The sequence below is a fragment of the Scyliorhinus canicula genome, chromosome 3, assembly GCF_902713615.1.
Source record: "Scyliorhinus canicula chromosome 3, sScyCan1.1, whole genome shotgun sequence".
Taxonomy (NCBI): Eukaryota; Metazoa; Chordata; class Chondrichthyes; order Carcharhiniformes; family Scyliorhinidae; genus Scyliorhinus; species Scyliorhinus canicula.
Window position 1 is genome coordinate 83384579 of NC_052148.1, and position 22374 is coordinate 83406952.

The 22374-nt window shown below is 46.0% G+C and overlaps 1 protein-coding gene across 1 annotated transcript in view; it reads right to left on the bottom strand.

Annotated features, from left to right (window-relative positions):
* Positions 1-22374, bottom strand: part of stoml2 (stomatin (EPB72)-like 2) — an 82131-nt gene that overhangs the window by 20587 nt on the left and 39170 nt on the right. The window contains exons 3-4 of the mRNA XM_038790799.1: positions 8767-8866; positions 3588-3646 (exon numbers count right to left, since the gene is read on the bottom strand). Of these exons, the coding sequence (XP_038646727.1) occupies positions 3588-3646; positions 8767-8866 (159 nt within the window). The remainder of the gene's footprint in view (positions 1-3587; positions 3647-8766; positions 8867-22374) is intronic.

The following is a 22374-nucleotide window of genomic DNA, read 5'->3' on the forward strand; positions in this document are numbered from 1 at the left end:
AGAAAGAGAAAATTCAAACATTCTTTTAGCTTTATCAAGCTATTATTACCGTATTATTTTAAAAGAATCACCATCAATATTACCATCCCACTTCCAAACTCCCACCCCACCAAATACAATGGACGTGAGAGGGTTAAAAATGAAAACCCATAAAACACTATGCCAATCTGCCACTTAAATGCAAGCCTCCCCTTTTACAGGTTAAGAGGTGCACTTGCCCCCCAGCTTGGAGACGTGGCAGTTATTATTTATTATAATATCTAAAGGCGGAGTGAATGTTCCTACACGGACGCTGGGTAAAAATCCTGAAACCCCCTCCGTAACAGAAATGTGGGTGTAACCAACCACCTCATGGACTGCAGCAGTTCAAGAAGGTAGCTCACCACCATCTTCTCAAAGACAATTAAGGATGGGCAGTAAACATTAAGATATAGCCATCAACGCCCACATCTGGTTAAAGATGCAAAAGATTTTCTTTTTAAATCATGTTTCCACTGTGCAGTTATGAAACTGATTTTAATTTAACAGTTGCAGCCAGTGTTTCCCAGGACTCGGGGAACTCAACAGCTAAATGGAAACTTAAGTGATTGGCTGCAGAACATAAGTGCTTTCAGAGCTCCCTCCAGCCCTTGCTGACCTCACCCTTCAATCCGTAATCATTCCCTCCCTCCATCTCTATTGTCAGGACAATCCATCCATCCATCCTCCCCGTGTGTGCGTGGGTTTCCTCCGGGTGCTCCGGTTTCCTCCCACAGTCCAAAGATGTGCAGGTTAGGTGGATTGGCCATGATAAATTGCCCTTAGTATCCAAAATTGCCCTTAGTGTTGGGTGGGGTTACTGGGTTATTTATGGGGATAGGGTGGAGGTGTTAACCTTGGGTAGGGTGCTCTTTCCAGGAGCCGGTGCAGACTCGATGGGCCCAATGGCCTCCTGCACTGTAAATTCTATGTAAATTTCCATTCTCTTCCAATTGTCAGGATGGTTCCCACTTGAACCCAAATTATTCCCTCCTGATTGCAGACCTTACCACACAGCCACTCCATCCTAGTCAATGTGTGGTCTTTCCCACCTGACTGTGACAACACCCAGCTCTACCTCATCGCCATCTCTGTTGACCCCTCCACTGTCTCTAAATTGCCAGACTGCTTGTAAATATCCAGTATTGAAGTTAAAGATGTTTCCTCCAGCTAAACGTCGGGAAGACCAAAGCCACAGTCTTCAGACCCTGCCATTAACTCCGCTACCTAATGTAATTGATAATATGGAAAGATGTGTCATTTGAAACATGGAAGTCTGGCAATATCTGGACTGAGAGAAACATGAGAGAATACAGGGCAAGATCCCACAAGGGTTAACAGCAGCTGCAAAGAGCAGGATTATAAAATGCAGATTTTTTTCTCCCAAACAGGTTTAGCAAACACACAGGATTTTTGTATGAAGCTAAAAACAATGGTTCACACCTTCATTGAAAGTAACTATCTTAGTAAGCATCTGGAAAAGCATGGATGAGGGTTTCAGTTGAGCTAGGTGATAAATGTAAACCTTTCAAGTTATAACCAAGTGAATTTTTAGCATACAGCTAAAAGCAATGTTTCACACCTTCATTGAAATTAACTATCTTAGTAAGCAGCTGGAAAGGAAAGGATGAGGTTTAGTTGAATTTGGTGACAATTCTAGGTGTGAGATTCTGCTAACACCAGGTAGATTAAAGAAAACTGGAGACTATCAGTCTACGAGAAACATAATTTAGAGCCAAAATCAAAGTCAAAATTATGAGCTAGGGACACAATTGGAAAATAAAACTATAGACATTACAGGAACCAAAATTCACACCCCTATTGAAACCAAAGCATTTTTGAATATCACAAAGGAACTTTGAACATCACAAAGGAAACAATGTAATCAGCGACCCGAGAGGTGAGGTCATGTCAAAATGAATACTTAGTTGTATTAGAATGTTTAGATCAAAGATACTTTTTATAATCCAAGTGAAATAAAAATTACTTTATAATAAAGTCATAAAAACTTAATAACTGTTAGAAAAATATATAAACCCCGAGAAAGGGGCAGAGGCACTACCAGAACTCAGAGAGAGAGAGAGAGAGAGAAGCAGAGAAGGAACAAGCAGCTCAGAGTCAGCTCGGTCATGGGAAAGGACAGAGCCAAGTAGCCGAGCTAAAACAGCTAATACATCTAAGGAAGACCAGAATTTAAAGAGGAGGCAGAGTCAGTTCAGAGGCAGAGGGCAGAGTCAGCAGAGCCAGCTCTCACAGATCGGTACATGGGAAAGATAGGACATAGCAACCGAGCTCACCAGCCAATACATCTAAAGAAGACCAGATTTTAAAAAGAAGATTGATTGTCAAGTTGGGCCTGAAGGTCCCTTCAACCAACCAGAAGGATCCAGAAGCAAGATCTTTTTACCTTTCTGTAAAGAAAGTGATTGCAGCTTTTAAAAGAAAAAATATATTAATAAAATAACTTAAAAGTTTTAACCTGAAACAGTGGTTATTTCAAAGTCTATTTTACTTACTTAGCAATGCAGGACCCAGGATCGATGCTACTAAGTGGTAAGTAGATGAAATCTTCTGTGAAGGTATGGGTTATACTTGGGGATAACTTGAAAACATAGTTTGACCTGAATAGCACCCACTGAAGCCTGCATAGGAGTCGGGGAGTGAGAATCCCTGTTCACCATTTAGAATGTCGGCCCTTTTTGGTATAGGGGGACTGCATCCCTCCCCCTAGCAACTACCCAAGGCTGAAACTGACTGTTTGCAACCCTCGTATCATATTTGACTCCAAGTAAGCTACTGACCACATGTCTGCACCTTCACTAAGACTGTCTATTTCCACCTCTGTTCCATCGCCAGACACCATCCGTTCCTCAGCTCATCTGCTGATGAAATCCTAAACCATGCCTGTGTTTGACTGGACTATTTCCACACATTCCTGGCCGGCCTCTTACATTCTATCTTGTATATACTTAACATTGGATTCTAATGCGCACCAAGTCCTGTTTACCCATCAACCTGAGGTTGCTGACCTAAGGCTAAGCTACATCTTGATTTTAAAATGCTTGCCCTTTTTAAAAAATCTCTCCAAGCCTTGCTCCTACCTATTTCTGTTATCGTCCCCAGCCCTGCAATCCTCATATCTGCACTGCTCTAATTCTAGCCTCACAGCATCCCCAATTTTAATCTTTTCACCATTGGCGGTTGCGCCTTTAGCTGCCATGGAGTTAAGGTCTGGAATGGTCCCCAAGCCTCAATGCTTCTCTACCTCTCATTCTCTTTTAAAACACTCATCAGGCCACATGGCCTACGCCTGATCCTTATTCTTATCTTTTAAATTTATTTTAGATTTGAATGGAATAAAAAACCAACTCAGCTCGTTTCCTTCTGCACTGTAAATTCTATGATAAATTCTATGATAATCTATGACACAAATTTGCAGGAATGCCAAAACTTTATAAAACAGCTAAATTTATCCCAAAGCAAATAGATTTATAGTGCCACAAAAAGGTGAGGTTGTATTTTATTTCAAGCAGGCAATGACAAAAAATTACAAATGTCACTTTTACTACCTTGAATGGGTCCATTATTCGTAAATATAGTACACCATCAATCTGTAAAGTCACATTATCTGTAACAGTGAATGGAAAATGGTGAGCTTTACACATATTGATCAACGTTTGATGAAATTTCATTCAATACATGACTATTGAAACCAACAGCTCATATGTCATCCAAAACCAATCTGGGCATTTCACAACTATCAAACTATGAATACAGACAAGATTAAAATATTGAGAGTTAATTTATAAAACAAAGCAAATTCTTTAAAAATTAGTCTATTATTTTATAATTTATGCTATTTCTTTATTTCCATCCCTATGAAAGTATTAACAAAGAGTCTGATTAAAGCTACATTACCTAGGAAACTCTGAAATGCAAAGTAATGGTCATGTTACATCTCTGCAATGTCACACCCTTGTTTGAAAAACGGGAGCAGGATAAACCTGGTAACTCCAGGCCAATCAATCGAATGTCAGTGATGGGGAGTTATGAGAGACCATCATCAAGGACAAAATCAATTCTCACTTTGAGCAGCATGGGTTAATTAGCAGCTAGCTTAATATATCATATACATCACATCTGACTGACCGGATTGAGGTCTTTGATGAAGTAACAGATTGATTGATGAAGTTAGTGTAGATGTTCCATATATGGATATAAAAATGAAAAATGAAAAAATGAAAATCGCTTATTGTCACAAGTAGGCCTCAATGAAGTTACTGTGAAAAGCCCCTAGTCGCCACATTCCGGCGCCATTTCGGGGAGGCTGGTACGGGAATCGAACCGTGCTGCTCGCCTGCCTTGGTCTGCTTTAAAAGCCAGTGATTTAGCCCAGTGTGCTAAACCAGTCCTAAAGGCATTTAATCAAGTGTCACATCATTGACTGATTCAGGAAAAGAAGTACCGTATATACTCGCGTATCATGCGACTCCTAAATTTTCGTCCCCAAACCATGATTTTATGCTATATCTCGTGTATCATGCGAGTCACTTTTTTGGAAATTAATGCCCAAACTAAAACTTCCAAATGGTATCATGGCTGTGGATTCTGCAGAGTGGATTCTGTTGTGAAAACCGTTCGCGAATCGAACAGCTTTCCAGCTGGCTTTACTCGCGTCGTTCTGCCACTTGACGTTTCTATTCATAAAAACAGCAAGTAAAACACCCGCGAATTCTGTGAAGGACACACTCAAATCTGGAGAGGAAACTGACCCACTCATAGCTGGACAGGGAAAAGATTCCCTCAAAATGGGTTGGGTCCTAATCATTCATATGTGGACAGGGGAAAGGCACAATAAAATCTGGAATAGGGAACTGACCCATTCATATCTGGACAATGGCAAGGCACACTCTAATCTGGAGAAGGAAGTAACTCATTCACTTTCTGGACAGGTGAAAGACACATTCAAATCTGGACAGGGGAAAGTCACACACCAATCTGGGCAGCAAATTGACCTTTCCACAAGTGAACAGGCGCAAGGTACACTCAAATCTGGATACAGACAGAACTTATTCATAATTGAGCAGGGGACAGAGACACTCAAATCTGGAAGAGTGAACTAACCCATTCACTAATGGAGAGGGGAAATACTCCCTCACAACAGGAGAGGGGAAAGACACACTGATATCTCGACAGGGAACTGACCCATTCACAACTGGACAGAGGACAACACTCAAATCTGGAGTGTGAATTGACCATTCGCTTTCTGGAGACAAGAAAAACACAATCAAAGCTGTTTCGGTACTGATCCAGCCACAACTGGACAGGGGAATGACACACTCAAATCTGGATGGGGATCTGACACATTCACAACTGGACAGTGGAAAGGCACACTCCAATCTGGAGGAGGAAGTAATTCATTCACTTACGGGACAGAAAAAACTGCAAGTAAAACACCCGCGAATTTTGTATCTCGCGTATCATGCGACCCCCCAAATTTAGGTTACAATTTAGGTCTTCAAAAGTCGCATGATACGCGAGTATATACGGTATATGGTATCAAAGAGATGTGGTAATTTTGTTATGTAATTGGTTACGGGATGGTAGTAGGAACACAGGAGCAGGAATAGGCCATTCAGCCTGCTCCACCATTCAATACGATCATGGCGGATCATCCACTTCGATGTCATTTTCCCAGACTACCAGCAAACCCCTTTATGTCATTGGTATTTAGAAATCTGTGAATGTCTGCTTAAAATTTAGACTCAGTGACTGAGCTTCCACAGCCCTCTGGAATAGAGAATTTCAAAGATTCACAACTCTCTTCGTAAAAAGATTTCTCCTCATCTCCGTCCTGAGTGACTTCCCCACTTGAAGTTGTGTCACCTGGTTCTAGACTCCCCAACCAGAGGAAACATCTTACCTGCATCTACCCTTTAAGTATTTTGTAGGTTTCAATTAGATTACCTCTAATTCTTTGAAACTCTAGAGAATACAGGCCCAGTTTCCCCAATCTTTCTTCTTAGGACAGTCCCACCATCCCCGGAATAGGTCTGGCAAACCTAGTGGTGCACAGATGTTTATCTGACTGGAATGTTCAGGTCCCCATGGGTCTGTATTGGGCCAATTTCTATTTTATATAAATGCCCTACTCTTGGGCCTAAGGAACACAATTTTGGAGTTTGTGGCTGGCGCAAAACTTGGCAACGTGGTAAATAGTAGCAGAGTTCAGAAGCACACGGACAGACCAGTGAAATGAGCAGGCACATAGCAGATGCAATTTAATGCAGATAAGTATAAGTGATACACTTCGGGAGGAATAAGAGAGGCAGTATAATCTAACTGAAACTATTTTGAGTGGAATGCAAGAGCAGAGGGTTGAAGGTGGTAGAGCACGTTGACGGGCCATTTCAGAAATGTATGGGATACTTTGCTTTCTAAATAGGGGCATTAAATACAAAAAAAAAGAGGAAGTCACATCTCTGGTTTGGGTTCAGCTGGAGTATTGTGTGCAGAATTCAGGGCACCAAACTTCAAAGCCTTGAGAAGAATATAGAGGAAGCTCAGCTTCAAAAACTAGGAATGAGGGATTTCAGTGATACGGAGAACCTGCTGACAGCAGAGAGAGCGAAAAGAAAAACGAATAGATGTAGTCAAAATGGACTTCTGACAGAGTAAATACAGAGAAATTGTTGTCTCTGGTAAGTGGGTCAAGAACTATAGAATATAGATTTAAAGTAACCAAATACTCCATTTGGCAAAAGAAGGGAAATTAGGAGATTTTTTTTTCATGCAGAGGGTTGTTAAGATCTGCGACACACTACCTGGTGGAATCAGGTTCCAGAAGAATTTTTGAAAGGTAATTGGGCGTGTACTTGAAAAGGACAAATTAAGGGGAAAAGCTGAGGTGTGGAACTAAATTGAATAATACTTTCAAAAGGCCAGCAAAAGCATGATGGGCTGAATAGCCTCCTGCTGGGCTGCAGGTTTCTATAATTCCACGTTGACCTGCTTTCTGTGGCTTACCAATACTGCTCTGTGGTCCACCAGAATTTTCTCAAAGCATGATCAAGTCTTTGCCAATTTTCCATTCAGGTATGCACCACTGCCACGGTACCAAATCGCTATCACCAAAGTCACTATTGACATCATATGCGACCGTGAGAAAGGTAAACTATCCTTCTTCATCCTTCTCAACCTGTCTGTAGCCTTTGATATGGTTGACCATGTCATTCTCCTCCAACAGCTCTCCACTGTCAACCAGTTGGGTAGGAATTCTATCACCTGGCTCTATTGTTAATCAAACTATAGCCAGAGTATCATCTGCAATGATTTCTCTTCCTGCTATCTCTGGTACTCCACAGCATCTATCCTTGGCCCCTCTTATTTCTCATCAACCTGTTACCCCTTGGCGACATAATCTGAGAAAACAGCGGCACAGGAGCCAGTGGTTAGCACTGTTGTTTCACAGCGCCAGGGACCCAGGTTCGATTCCCGGCTTGGGTCACTAGATTTCCTCCAGTTTCCTCCCACAAGTCCTGAAGGACGTACTTGCTAGGTGAATTGAACATTCTGAATGCTCCCTCAGTGTACCCGAACAGGCACCGGAATGTGGCGACTAGGGACTTTTCACAGTAACTTTATTGCAATGTTAATGTGAGTCTACTTGTGACTCTAATAACAATGATTTTTATTATCAGTTTTCGCATGTACATTGACCACACCCAGCTCTACCTCACCACCAGCTCAGCTGCTGCAGAAACTCTCATCCATAATTTTGTCACCTCTGGACTGGTCTCCCACATTTTATCCTCTGTAAATTTGACTCTGCTGCGCATATTCAGACATAGCAACAAGTCCTATTCACCTGTCACCCACACACTAACTGACCTATATTGGTTCCTATTTAAGTCTCCTCGAACTCCACAACCTTCCAAGAAATGTGCATCAGTCTAATTCTGGCCTCCTGACTTTTAATTGCTCTTCCTTTGGTGGCCATGCCTTCAGCTGCTAAGTCCTCTAGAATTTCCTCTCTACACCTCTCACTCTTCCTTCAAGATGCTCCTTAAATAAATAAATAAATCTTTATTAGTGTCACAAATATAGCAGCTGCATTTGTTGTTGTCCCAGGTTAAATAGCCAAAGGTGGCAACAGTATCCAAAGAAGCAAGAATGTGATTAGCTGAGATCACATCTCCAAGCACACACACAGAATTTAAAAATTCTCCAGTCATCATTGATGTGGAACTTTCTTAAAGGTGTGGTATAGAAATGCAGTAGGTATGTCATACACTCTTGCTGTGATACCCTGAATAAAGTGTTTCTCTGCGAATTGAGCACGGATCATGGAAGGAAGGATTTTTAATCCGTAAAGAATTATGGGGATAAGGCGGGAAAGTGGAGTTGAGAATTATAATTTCAGATCAGTCATGATCTCATCGAATGGCGGAGCAGACTCGATGGGCCGAAGAGTCGATTTCTGCTCCTGTGTCTTATGGTCTTATTGAAGCAGAGCTCCCAGACAATCAGTTACCACAGCAACCTCACCCAACACGATTAACCAATTTGATGATTGAGCAAGTTGACGGGCAATGACTTACATAAAAACATGCCACAGCTCCAAGTACTTTATGCTACATGAATACTGCCTATTCCATATGTTGCAGAAAGTTTACACCAAGCACATTATGACAATTTTGTGAAGAAAATTCAAACTTAAATATTTATTAAACACTTTACCGCACTTACCTAATGAAACAGCAGATTGTTCTGGAATATCAATAACAATCTCCTTTAAGCTCTGTACGTATCTTATCCGATCTACAATTGGGATCAAGAAATTCAAGCCCTGTGTAAACAATAATTAATTTGAGATAAATGTATACATTGTGTCTTTTCATGTCATAAAAGCCCCAAGGAAGAAAGAAAAATCTTAGTCTTAATGCACAGTAATAGCCAATGAAACAACTTTGAAGATTAAATCAGAGTTTGTATTAGACAGGAGTAATAACATTATCTGTGACTGTAATGTTTGACTTCTCTTCCTCGCCTCAAAAACTCCATTTGACAAGTCCATTGTCCTTTGCTGGCTTTCCTCTGCTGTTCAGCTTGACAGGATTTCCCTGTTTGGATGAACTCAGCACAATTTCAGCAACAGTTCTTCTCTTTCATAATTTTCTGTCTCACTGCTCAGTCATGTACAAAATCCCTCAAGGGTGAAACCAAAGACTTCAAATCCCCCTTCTTTCTATGCTACTCCTTGTCGATATCACCTACAGACATGGATTACCTGTACTGGTGACGTATAGATCCATTTTTCCAGCATTTGTGCTGTCATTCCATCTACCTGAATGAGAGGGGGACCATGAGTATATTTAAGAATTTGGTTCAAAGTGAGAATTTGTTGCACAGGGGGAAAAGGAGTGCTTAGGTAAGGTTTACTGCAAGAAGTCTGACTTAGAATAGATTGCTGGGAGTTGGGTAATTAAGGGAGTTGGGAAGGGAAGAGACCTTCAGGAAGTGGTCTTATTCAGGAATGAGAAGCTCGTTATTTGGTAAGTGACTCCAGTTAAGTCTATCCCCAAGGTTCAAAATAGTCTAGCAACTAGTGGCAAGGTTGATAAAATACATAAAAACAAAAGTAAGACTTTCGGTTGCGGCTATGCGGAGCTAAGTCGCACGTTCGGCAGCTCCCGCTAGAATAGGACTTTTGGGCTCTTTTTAAGGGCCCGCTACGGCGCTTGTTTGACTTTTCCTGGTGTGGAAAGGGAACAGCAACATTTCCCGCTGGAGTATGGATTGGACCAGGAGCGGGGCGATTAAAAAAGTGGCATTGGAGCAGAGAAAGGTGCGATGGAGGAAGACCAAGATGGTGGCGGGCGGGGACCAGGCAGCGTGGACGCAGGAGCTGCTCCAAGGCTGCTTTAGGGAGCTTAAGGCAGAGTTGCTAGAACCGCTAAAGGCCTCATTTGACAAGCTCCTGGAGACCCAGACGGCCCAAGGGGTGGCGATCCGTGAGGTCCGGCAAAAGGTCTCGGAGAACGAGGATGAGATCCTAGGCCTGGCGCTTCACAAGAAGTGGCAGGCAAGGTTCGAGGAGATGGAGACCTGGTCGACGCGGAAGAATCTGCGGATCCTGGGCCTCCCGGAGGGGCTGGAGGGATCGGACATGGGGGCCTATGTGGTCACCATATTGAATTCGCTGATGGGAGTGGGGTCCTTCCATGGGCCCTTGGAGCTGGAGGGGGCCCACCGAGTGCTGGCGAGGAAGCCCAAGCCCAGCGAGACGCTGAGGGCGGTGCTGGTGCAGTTCCACTGGTTCGCTGATCGAGAGTGTGTGCTTAGGTGGGCCAAGAAGGAGCGGAGCAGCAGATGGGAGAATGCGGAGGTCCGAATCTACCAAGATTGGAGTGCGGAGGTGGCGAGGAAGAGGGCCGTTTATAATCGTACGAAAGCAGTGCTGCACAGGAGAGGGGTGAAGTTTGGCGTGTTATAGCCGGCGCGCCTATGGGTCACCCACAAGGACCGTCATCACTATTTTGAGACCCCGCAGGAGGCCTGGGCCTTTGTTCAGGCCGAAAAACTGCACTCAGACTGAGGGTTGGGGGATGGTTGTGTTGTTCTTCGAGGAGGGGGTTCTTTCTTTGTTCTTTGGGGAGTTCGCCAGACGGGCTTGTGGAGGGGGGGGTAGGCGCTTAGCCTGGGGGGTTGATGGTCGGTAGGGGTTGATGGGGCCTCACTGGGGGGGGGGGGGGGGGAGTGGCCTGGGATGGGGCTAGTGAGATTGGGCCTGAAAAGGGAGCTGCACCAGAGGAGGCTGGGCTGGCCGAGCTTTTTCCCGCGCAAAGGGCTGAAGGGGGCAGGGCTGAAGTTGGAAGCGCGGGCTTTTTCCCACGCTAGGACCGGAACGGGAAGGAGATGAGCCTGTTCGTGGGCAGGGAGGGTAGGGGCAGTGTTACACTGTGTGGGGGGTCGTTGGTGCGGCGGGAGTGGCCGGGGTCAGCAGACTCACGGGAGTACAATGGGGGGACCAACGCAGCTAGGGGGGGACACCTAGCCCCGGGGGGGGGGGGGGGGGGGGGGGGGGGGACAGCCCCCGGATCCGGCTGATAACCTGGAATGTAAGGGGACTGAATGGGCCGGTCAAACGGGCCAGGGTATTCGCGCATCTGAAGGGGCTGAGGGCAGATGTGTGGCCATGCTGCAGGAGACGCACCCAAGGGTGGTGGATCAGGTAAGGTTGAGAAAGGGGTGGGTAGGGCAAGTGTTCCATTCGGGCTCAGATGCGAAGAACCAGGGGGTGGCGATTTTAGTGGGTAAGAGAGTATCGTTCGTGGCACCGAGCGGGGCGGCGGACAGTGGCGGCAGATATGTGATGGTAAGTGGTAAGCTCCAGGGGGAGCGAGTGGTGCTGGTCAATATGTACGCCCCGAATTGGGACGATGCGGGCTTCATGCGGCGTACGTTGGGCCGGATTCCAGACCTTGAGACAGGGGGTCTAATAATGGGGGGGGATTTCAACACGGTGCTGGACCCGGCACTTGATCACTCCAGGTCCAGTACGGGTAGGAGTCCAGCGGCAGCCAAGGTGTTGAGGGGGTTCATGGACCAGATGGGAGGGGTGGACCCCTGGAGATTTATGAGGCCGGGGGTTAGGGAATTCTCGTTCTTCTCCCATGTCCACAAGGCCTACTCCCAGATTGACTTATTTGTTTTGGGCAGGGGGTTGATTCAGAGGGTGGAGGACGCGGAATACTCGGCGATAGCCATCTCAGACCACACTCCACATTGGGTGGACCTGGAGTTGGGAGAGGAGAGGGACCAACGTCTGATGTGGCGACTAGAGGTGGGGTTGCTGGCTGACGAGGAGGCGAGCGGGCGAGTCCGGAGGTGTATAGAGAGGTACCTGGAGACTAATGATAATGGGGAGGTGCAAGTTGGGGTGGTCTGGGAGGCGCTGAAGGTGGTGGTTAGGGGGAGCTGATCTCCATTAGGGTGCACAAGGAGAGGGGGGAGAGGAGAGAGGGGGAGAGGTTGGTGGGGGAGATGGTGAGGGTAGATAGGAGGTACGCGGAGGCCCCAGAGGAGGGATTGCTGAGGAAGCGGCGTAGCCTCCAGGCTGAGTTTGATTTATTGACCTCCAGGAAAGCGGAGGCGCAGTGGAGGAGGGCGCAGGGGGTGGTATATGAATATGGAGAAAAGGCGAGGCGGATGCTGGCGCACCAGCTCCGGAAGTGGGAGGCAGCTAGGGAGATCGGGGGAGTTAGGGACGGAGGAGGGAGCATGGTACGAAGCGCGATGGGCATTAACGGGGTCTTTAGGAGCTTTTACGAGGAACTGTACCGGTCAGAGCCCCCAGTGGAGGAGGGAGTTTTCCGAGAGTGAAGGAGGAGCAGGTGGCGGGGTTGGGGGCACCAGTTGGACTGGAGGAGCTGGTCAAAGCGATAGGGAACATGCAGACGGGGAAGGCACCGGGGCCAGACGGGTTCCCGGTTGAATTCTACAAGATGTTTTCAGACCTGCTGGGCCCACTGCTAGTTAGGACCTTCAACGAGGCAAGGGAAGGGGGGGCTCTGCCCCCGACAATGTCTAGGGCGCTGATCTCCCTGATCCTGAAGCGGGATAAGGATCCCCTACAGTGTGGGCCATATAGACCGATTTCACTCCTAAATGTAGATGCAAAGTTGCTGGCTAAGATATTGGCCATGAGGATTGAGGACACCGTGATGCAGGTCATACATGAGGATCAAACGGGCTTTGTGAAAGGGAGGCAATTGAATGCTAATGTACGGAGGCTCTTAAATGTTATAATGATGCCGGCAGTGGAAGGAGAGGCGGCGATAGTGGCGGCGATGGATACGGAGAAGCCCTTTGATAGGCTGGAGTGGGGATACCTATGGGAGGTGTTGAAAAGGTTCGGGTTTGGAGAGGGGTTCGTTAGGTGGGTGAGGCTGCTATACGAGGCCCCGGTGGCGAGTGTGGCTACGAATGGAAGGAGGTCGGAGAATTTTCGGCTGTACTGGGGGACGAGGCAGGGATGCCCCCTGTCTCCCCTGCTCTTTGCGCTGGCGATTGAACCCCTGGCCATGGCGCTGAGGGAGTCGAGGAACTGGAGAGGGGGATAGTGCGGGGGGAGGGGAGCATCGGCTGTCGTTATACGCAGATGACCTACTGTTGTACGTGGCGGACCCGGTGGGGGAAATGCCAGAGGTGATGAGGATCCTTAGGGAGTTTGGGGATTTCTCCAGCTATAAGCTCGATGTGGGGAAGAGTGAGCTGTTCGTAGTACACCCAGGGGACCAGGAGAGGGAGATTGGGGAGCTCCCGCTGAAGAGGGCGGAGAAGAGTGTTAGGTACCTGGGTTTACAGGTAGCTAGGAGCTGGGGGGGCCTTGCACAGGCTTAACTTCACGAGGCTGGTGGAGCAGATGGAGGTGGTGTTTAAGAGGTGGGATGTGCTGCCGCTCTCCCTAGAGGGTAGGGTCCAGTCAGTCAAAATGACGGTGCTCCCGAGGTTTGTGTTCTTGTTCCAGTGCCTCCCTATCCTGATTCCTAAGGCTTTTTTCAGGCGGGTCAATAGGAGCATATGGGGTTTGTGTGGGTGCAGAAGACCCCGAGGGTGAGAAGCGTGTTCCTGGAGCGGGGCAGGGATAGGGGGGGGTTGGCGCTGCCTAACCTGTGTGAGTACTACTGGGCCGCCAACGTGGCGATGATACGCAGGTGGGTAATGGAGGGGGCGGCATGGAAGAGATTGGAGGTGGCGTCCTGTGTGGGCACGAGTCTGGAGGCGCTGGTGACGGCGCCGCTGCCGTTTCCCCCAATGAGGTATACTACGAGCCCGGTGGTGGTGGCTACCCTCAAAATTTGGGGGCAATGGAGGCAGCATAGGGGGCAGATGAGGGCTTCAGTGTATTCCTTGATACGGGGGAACCACCGGTTTGTCCCAAGGAGAATGGACGGAGGGTTTCTGAGCTTGCACAGGGCAGGTATTTGGCGGCTGGGGGACCTATTTGTGGATGGGAAGTTTGCGACCCTGGGGAGTTGGAGGGGAGGTTTGGCCTCCCCCCAGGGAACACCTTCAGATACATGCAGGTAAGGGCATTTGTCAGGCGGCAGGTGGTGGAGTTTCCACTGTTGCCGTCAGGAGGGGTTCAGGACAGGGTGCGCTCGGGGACGTGGGTTGGACAGGGGAGGATCTCGGTGACCTATCAAGTGATGCAGGAGGGGGAGGAGGCCTCGGTGGAAGAGCTGAAAGGTAAGTGGGAGGAGGAGCTGGGAGAGGAGATCGACGAGGGGACGTGGGCGGATGCCCTGGGGAGGGTGAATTCCTCCTCCTCTTGCGCAAGGCTCAGCTTAATTCAATTAAAGGTGCTGCATAGGGCGCACATGACTGGGGCAAGGCTGAGCCGGTTCTTTGGGAGAGGGGGCAGGTGTGTCAGGTGTTCGGGGAGCCCAGCAAACCATACCACATGTTCTGGGCGTGCCCTACACTGGAGGGGTGTCGCGGAGACGCTGTCAAGGGTAGTAGGTTCCAGGGTTGAGCCGGGCTGGGGGCTCGCAGTATTTGGGGTAACAGTGGAGCCGGGAGTGTAGGAGGCGAAAGAGGCCGGTATTCTGGCCTTTGCATCCCTGGTAGCTCAGCGCAGGATTCTTCTACAGTGGAAGGATGCAAGGCCCCCGGGGGTAGAATCCTGAGTCAACGATATGGCTGGGTTTATCAAACTGGAAAGGGTCAAATTTGCCTTAAGGGGGTCGGTGCAGGGGGTCTTCTGGCGGTGGCAACCGTTTCTAGACTTCCTGGCGGAAGATTTAGTCAGTGGTCAGGGACAGGCGTGTACGACTGCAAGTGAGACAGGTAAGGGGACTCACGAGGGCTGGGGCAAGCAGGGGTGCCTTAGTCATTATAATTGCCCAACAGCTTTGAGGTTTTTTCATCTTGTTTGGATGAAAGTAGGGGGGTTGCAGGGTGAATGAGCAAACTGACCATGACACCGTAGTACAGGAAGCCATTCAAGTGGGTGGGAACAAAAAGGAAATGTAGTGGTAATAGGGGACATTGCAATGAGGGGGATTGACACTGTTCTCTGCAGCAAAGAGCAAGACTCCAGGTGGCTGTGTTGCCTGCCCGGTGCCAGGGTTCAGGACATCTGCTTAGGGCTGGAGAGGAACTTGCAGTGGGAATGCATGACTTGTGTATAAGATGTGGTTTCCAGTTCATGGGGCACTGGCACAAGTAGGGGGGAAAAAGTGGGATCTGTACCAGGGGTACGGTCTCCACCCAAAGTGTTCTGGAACTGGTGATCTTGTGAACCACATACATAGGGAAGTAAAGAGAATTTTAAATGAAACAGTGAGGGCAAAGGATCAAATTTGGAAGATGTGGTAAATCAAAGAGGAAAGACAAGGCAGAAGAGAAAGGTATTATTACAGGAAATGAAAAACCAACAGATACGACTAGAGGTTATGGAAAGAATAAAAGCATAAAACTAAAAGCTCTGTATCTGAACACACATGCATTCTAAATAAAGCAGATGAAGTGAGAGTGCACATATAAATAAGTACGCATGATTTGATAGTGGAAGTCTTATGGCACAGTGGGTAGCATCCCTGCCTCTGAGCCAGATGCCTCTGGTTCGAGTTCCATATCAGGACTTGATGGCCAAGAAAGGTGCGCTTATAACATGGTCAAACAGCTTGATGCGTCAACCTGCAAATCTTCCCAAGCACGCCAATGGCTGGCGTTAAGAGCGACAGAGACTCCTGGTCAGCTACGCTTGCTGTGGAGTGTGCCCCTCAAGTCATAAGCCCCTGGCGACAGTCTAGCGACCTACCCTGGGAATTACTATGGAAACAGGCAAAAGTCTGCCTTAATACACTACTAGGTGCGGGAAGAGATTAATAGCCATTATGACAACATGACTGCAGGGGGACGACAGGAGGACCTGAATATTGAGGGGTATACAATATTTACGAAGGGCAGAAAGTGATGAAAATGTGGAGTGTTGGCTCTGTTAGATAATGATGGTTTTAGAGAGATGAGAGCGGGATAAGTTCAGGAAACGAGGATGTAGAAGAGGTTTGGGTAGAGATGAGAAATGATAAAGACAAGAAGTCACTTATGGGAGTCGTGTACAGGATTTGATAGGATAGAGCATAAAGGAAGAAATAATTGGTGCTTGTCAGAAAGGTTCGCTATAATGATGGGAGATTTTAATTTACATAGAAGAGAAAAGTCAGAGGGCAAAGGTAGCCTAGATGAGGAGTTCACTGAATGTTTCCAGGATAGTTTCTTAGAATAGCATGTTCTGGAGCCAACCAATGACCTGGCTATACTAGACCCGATATTGTGCAACAAATGGGAGTAACTAATAATTTCAGTGAAGGCACTCCTGGTTAACAACGACCATAATATGACTGAATTTTACATTCCGTTTGAGGGAGAGGGGAGTGGGTCTGAGACTATGTTTTAAAATCTAAATAAGGGCAATTATGAGGGCACGAAAGCTGAGCTGACTGAAGTGAATCGACAAATTAGGATCGTGAATGATGCACTCGCAAACATTTATGGGGACATTTCAGAATGCACAGAACAGATACATTTCAACGAGTAAGAAAAAGTTCAAGGGATGGAGCGACCATCCATCCCTAACTAGAAAGGTTAAAGATATTATCAAACTTAAAGAAAAAGCATATAATTGTGCATAGACAGGTGGCAGGTCAGAATATAAGGAACAGCAATAGTGGTACAGTGATTGGCACTGCTGCCTCACAACACCGGGGACCCGGGTTCGATCTCAAACTTGGGTGACTGTGGAGTTTACACGTTCTCCCAATGTATGCGTGTGTTTCCTCCAGGTGCTCCGGTTTCTCCCCTTAGTCCAAAGATATGCATACGAGGTGATTTAGCCATGATCAATTTTTCCTTAGTGTTCAAAGATGTGCAGGTTAGGTAGATTGGCCATGATCAATGAATGGGGTTACGGGGATGGGGCTGGTAGTAGAATTAGTTAAAGTGCCCTTTCGGAGAGTCAGGGCAGACTCAATGGGCTGAATGGCCTCCGTCCGTATTGTAAGAATTCTATGGATGACTAAAAGATTAATAACCAGGGAAATAACAGAGTACGAGAGATGGCTTGCCAGAAATATAAAAACAAATAGTAAACTTTTCTAAATATTTAAAGAAGAAAAGCAGAGTACGCATTGGTCCGATAGAAAGTGAGTCTAGAGATCTGATAATGGAAAACAAGGAGACCGCAGATGAATTGAATAGTTATTTTACATCAGAGGATACAAGTAACATCCCAGAAGTAGCTATAAACCATGAAATTGAAGGGAGGGTGCAACTTGGGAAAATTACATTCACCAGAGAAGTGGTACTGAGTAAACTGTTGGAGTGGTAGACTGACAAAGGGCCTGGGGGGTCCTGATGGACATCATCCTGGGTCTTAAAAGAAATGTCAAGTGAGATAGTTGAATCATTGGTTTCAATTTTCCAAAACTGCCTAGATTCAGGGAAGGTTGCATTGGATTGGAAGACATCACATATAACTCCATTATTCAAAGAGAGAGAGAGAGAGACAGAAAGCAAGAATCATAGAATTTACAGTGCAGAAGGAGGCCATTCGGCCCATCGACTCTGCACTGGCCCTTAGAAAGAGCACCCTACCCAAACCCACACCTCCACCTAATCCCCGTAACCCTACCCAGCCCTTTTGGACACTAAGGACAATTGATTATGATCAATCCACCTAACCTGCACGCACTTTGAGATTTGCGGGAGGAAACCGGAGCATCCGGAGGAAACCCACACAGACATGGGAAGAACGTGCAGACTCCGCACAGACTGTGACCCAAGCCGGGAATCGAAACAGGAAACAACAGGCCAGTTAGCTTAACATCGGCCATCAGGAAAATATGAGAAGCTGTTATTAAAGAAGTTACAATAGGGTACTAGGATAAGCCTCAAAGTAGTCAGGCAGAGTCAACGTGGTATTTTGAAAGGGAAATCATGTTTAACCAACTATTGGATTTATTTGAGGAAGTAACCTGCGCTGTGGATGATGGGGAACCAGTGGATGTACTGTACAGATTTTCAGACGGTAAAGTGCCACATCAAAGGTTATTGTGAAAAATAATAGCTCATGTTAGAGGAGATAACATATTGGCATGGATACAAGATTGGCTGGTTATCAGAAAGCAGAGAGTAGACATAAATGGATCTTTTCAGGTTGGCAAGATGTAATGGGTGGTTTGCCACAGGATCACTATTTACAACTGATATAAATTACTTGTATGAAGGGATGGTTGCCAAATTTGCTGATATCACAAAATAGGAGGAAAGTAAGCCATGAAGTGGATATAAGGGAGGCTACAAAAAGATATAGACAGTTTAAGTAAGTGGGCTGGTTAAGTGAGTGGGCAAAGATCTGGCAAATGGAGTATAATGTGGGAAAATGTGAAATTGCTGAGATTGCACAGTGTTGATCAGCTCGAGTAGCTGAGGAGGGGAGAGGTACTTATAGCAACGTCTCTGTCAGATGTTGTGACTGATCACTTTATTAGGGCGGCACGGTATAACAGAGGGCGGCACAGTATAACAGTAGGTGGCACTGTTGCTTCACAGTGCCAGGGTCTCAGGTTAGATTCCCAGCTTCGTGCGGAGTCTGCACATTCTTCCTGTGTCTGTGTGGGTTTCCTCCAAATGCTTCAGTTTCCTCCCACAAGTCCCAAAAGACGGCTGTTAGTTAATTTGGACATTCTGAATTCGCCCTCTGTGTACCCGAACCGGAATGTGGCGGCTCGGGGCTTTTCACTTCATTGCAGTGTTATTGCAATCCTACTTGTGACAATAAAGATCCATTAATTAATGTCAGTTACATATGAATAAGGAGGAGCAGGCCATTCTGCCTCTCGTGTCTGCTCCACCATTTAATAAGATCATGACCGATCAGATAGAAACCTCAAATCTGTATCCCACCTACTCTCACTAACCTTGATCAGTCCCTTGCTTATCAAGAATCTATCCATCTGTCTCTTGGAACGTGCAGTATGTTAAAGAGGTTTATAGAGGGCGTGATCGAACGGCCTCGTCAGGCCCGGCTTGGTGACGCAACAAGGCCATTAATTCTCACAAGAAGCATCTAGTGAGTTTTCGACGCCCGGACTGCCTCAGGAAATCTAATGAGATCTCGCGAGGTATCACGACATGGATCTTGCCACTGGGCGCATTTAAATATGTCGCCGCCCAATTCTCCCGAGGCCTTGGAGCGCCCGCGCCAGAGAGACCTTGCATGGCGCGGTTTAGCACTGGTGCACACAAATGTAGACTGGGCGTAATGGCACTGGGGGGGTGGGTCTTCCAGTCAATCAGAGGCTCCCGGGTGGTCGGGCTATGGGCAGGGCGGTATCATGGCACTCCCGCTGCCACCCAGGCATTTTGGTACTGCCAGCCTAGCACCGGGCACCCTTGTAGTTCCACCAGGTGCCTGGGTACGAGGCTGTCCGTGCCAGGATTTGGGCCGGGCATGCTCGAGAGGTAGAGTGAGAGAGAGGGCTCGAGTGGTAAGGTGGTACAGTGTGGGGGGTCCGGTGGCCGAGTGTGGTGTCCGAGGGGGTCAAGAGATTATGGCGCCTTTTAAATGAAGCCAGAAAAAAAAAGTTCCGTTTGTTAGCAGGGTCGTTCTTGGTGCTGCAAGTGCTGAAAAAGACTCCGCTTTATACGTCCAAAATGGGATTCTGTTTTTGTGTGTTAAATTGTGCCCATAATTGCAATTGTTGCATAGATTGCTCATTCTCATGAATTCCATATGACAGATGTTAGGAAAACATCAGGGGATTTATATGTGTGTTGGTAAACATTAAAAATAATGTATAGTTTTAGGTGTGTTTAATTTAATGTTTCTGTGCCTTGAAGGATAAAACCTATAGTTAGATTCATGCTGGACAAAAGGTGTTTGTATGTGTGGGGGCTGGTTAAGCTCCAACTGTGTTCCTAGAAAGGGCTACGATGGTGAAAAATAAACAAAAGGCATTAACATAAAATGAAAATGAAAAATGAAAATCGCTTATTGTCACGAGTAGGCTTCAATTAAGTTACTGTGAAAAGCCCCTAGTCGCCACATTCCGGCGCCTGTCTGGGGAGGCTGGTACGGGAATCGAACCGTGCTGCTGGCCTGCTTGAAAAGCCAGAGATTTAGCTGAGTGAGCTAAACCAGAACATGGTGGGTGTTCTAAGGTAAAAAGCTTTTAAGTTTTAGTTTAGTTGGACCCAGGTTCAATCCCAGCCAGGGTCACTGTCCGTTTGAAGTTTGCACATTCTCCTCACGTCTGTCTCACCCCCACAACCCAAAAAGATGTGCAGTGTACATGAATGAGCCACGCTAAATTGCCCCCTAATTGGAAAAAAGGAATTGGATACTCTTTTTTAAAAAAAGTTTTAGTTTAGCAAATTTGAGAGCAGTTGGAGCCAGGTCATTGAGGAGTGAACAGCACTAAATTCTGAGGATATATTGGACAGGACAAGGTAGTTGCAAAGATGCAGACTTCCTAAAGTTCAAGTTAAAGTCCAGATAACCAGGGAATTGGGACAGAAAGAGTGTCTAAGAAGTTTGGAGTTAAGGGAACGAGACCAAGGTATAGTTTAGAAGAATTCAAGGAAGTCAACAACGTGTTTTGAGTTAAAGACACAATTACAATAACTAGATATAAAGTGGGACAGCAGATTTCAGAGGCAGATGACACATTTTGATGTTATTTTAATACAGTCTGAGGGTCAAGAGTTAAAGCAATTGTGAGCTATTCGTACAGCAGTCAAGACCAAGAAATCTAAAGAGGTTGATGCAAAATCTTGGACTGGATTTGCTGTTATATAAGTGGAGAAGTTTTGTTTGAAAATATCATTTGTAAAACCTAGACTGGATTTCAGAATGCAAACGGCCAAAGGAAAGTATTATTATGAGACAAGATTTTAAAGCGTGTTTTTGGAAGTGGTGTCTGGAAACTCTCATGTGACAATCATCTGGAAGAATTCTGAGGAGAAAATCACAGACACCAACTTGGATTTAGAGAGGAGTGTGTACTTGACCACAGGCATCTTGTGTGATTAAAAGGGATTTTTTTGTGTTAATGAGACAATTTTATCCTATGATGAACTTTGTAATCCACGTCAATCTTTAAATCGGTGTGTATTTGTTAAGATAAAGGGGAGTAAAGGATTATTGCATAATAATCCAACTTTTGATGTTTAATTAAATGTTTTCTTGTTAAAACAAATTAGCGGTTCTGTGACTCTGTTCCTCCATGTTTTACACAAAAGTAAAAGTTGAAGTCTTCTGAGCCAGGATACCATTCTGGAATCTTCTCATCCAGTTATTTTTTTTAAATAAATTTAGAGTACCCAATTAATTTTTTTCCAATTAAGGGGCAATTTAGCATGGCCAATCCACCTAACCTGCACATGTTTGGGTTGTGGGGGTGAAACCCATGCAGACATGGGGGGAAATGTGCAAACTCCACACAGACAGTGACCCAGGGCCGGGATTCAAACCCGGGTCCTCAGTGTCGCAGTCCCAGTGCTAACCACATGCCACCCTTTCCCATCCATCAACTGGGATCGTAGGACAGACGATAAAAAAATAAGTAATCAGGTTAGTTTTAAGTTTGCTCCTGTCATATCACTATTGATTTGTCTTTATATTGTTATAATTTAGCTTTTGTTTGTTAAATAGAAAAAGTGTGATTCTTAAGTTGTCGTGTCTTACAATAGCTACAAGTGTTGGGGGAATTTTAAGCTACTAAACATTTGAACTGAGATGAAACCTTCATAAATGTGAAGTAATCATTTGCAAATGAGAAAAAGTAATAAGAGACATGTGTGAAAAAAGTGTAACAGCAGCACACAGAAACAGGGCAGGCAGAAACATTCCCTCGATGAAAGAAAGGAGGAAGAGAGAGAGAGAGAGAGAGAGAGAGAGAGAAACAGGGTTCTGTAACATAAACACTGGCATCTTAATGATGGTATGAACCCTGATAAAGACCACAGCCTGGTTTTGCAAAGGTAGGGAGTGCACCTCCTGTTGTCAAGTTATCGGAGTAAGAAACAAAGATGTTTTGAAGGCTTAGTTTTTTCCCATCCATATGTATCATTGCATAGTCTACAATAAACAGCACTGATGAGAGAACAGTTCAGTGATGTTACAGAAGACTGCAATCAGTCCACATTTAAAACAGTAATTTTAACATAATTCTTGCAATCCTACTTTCCTGACTCAAGCTACAATCAGAATACATGGTAGAATCACAGGATATGACTCATATCCCGAACACTAAAATAACCATAACTCATTAGTGAGTTTGATGC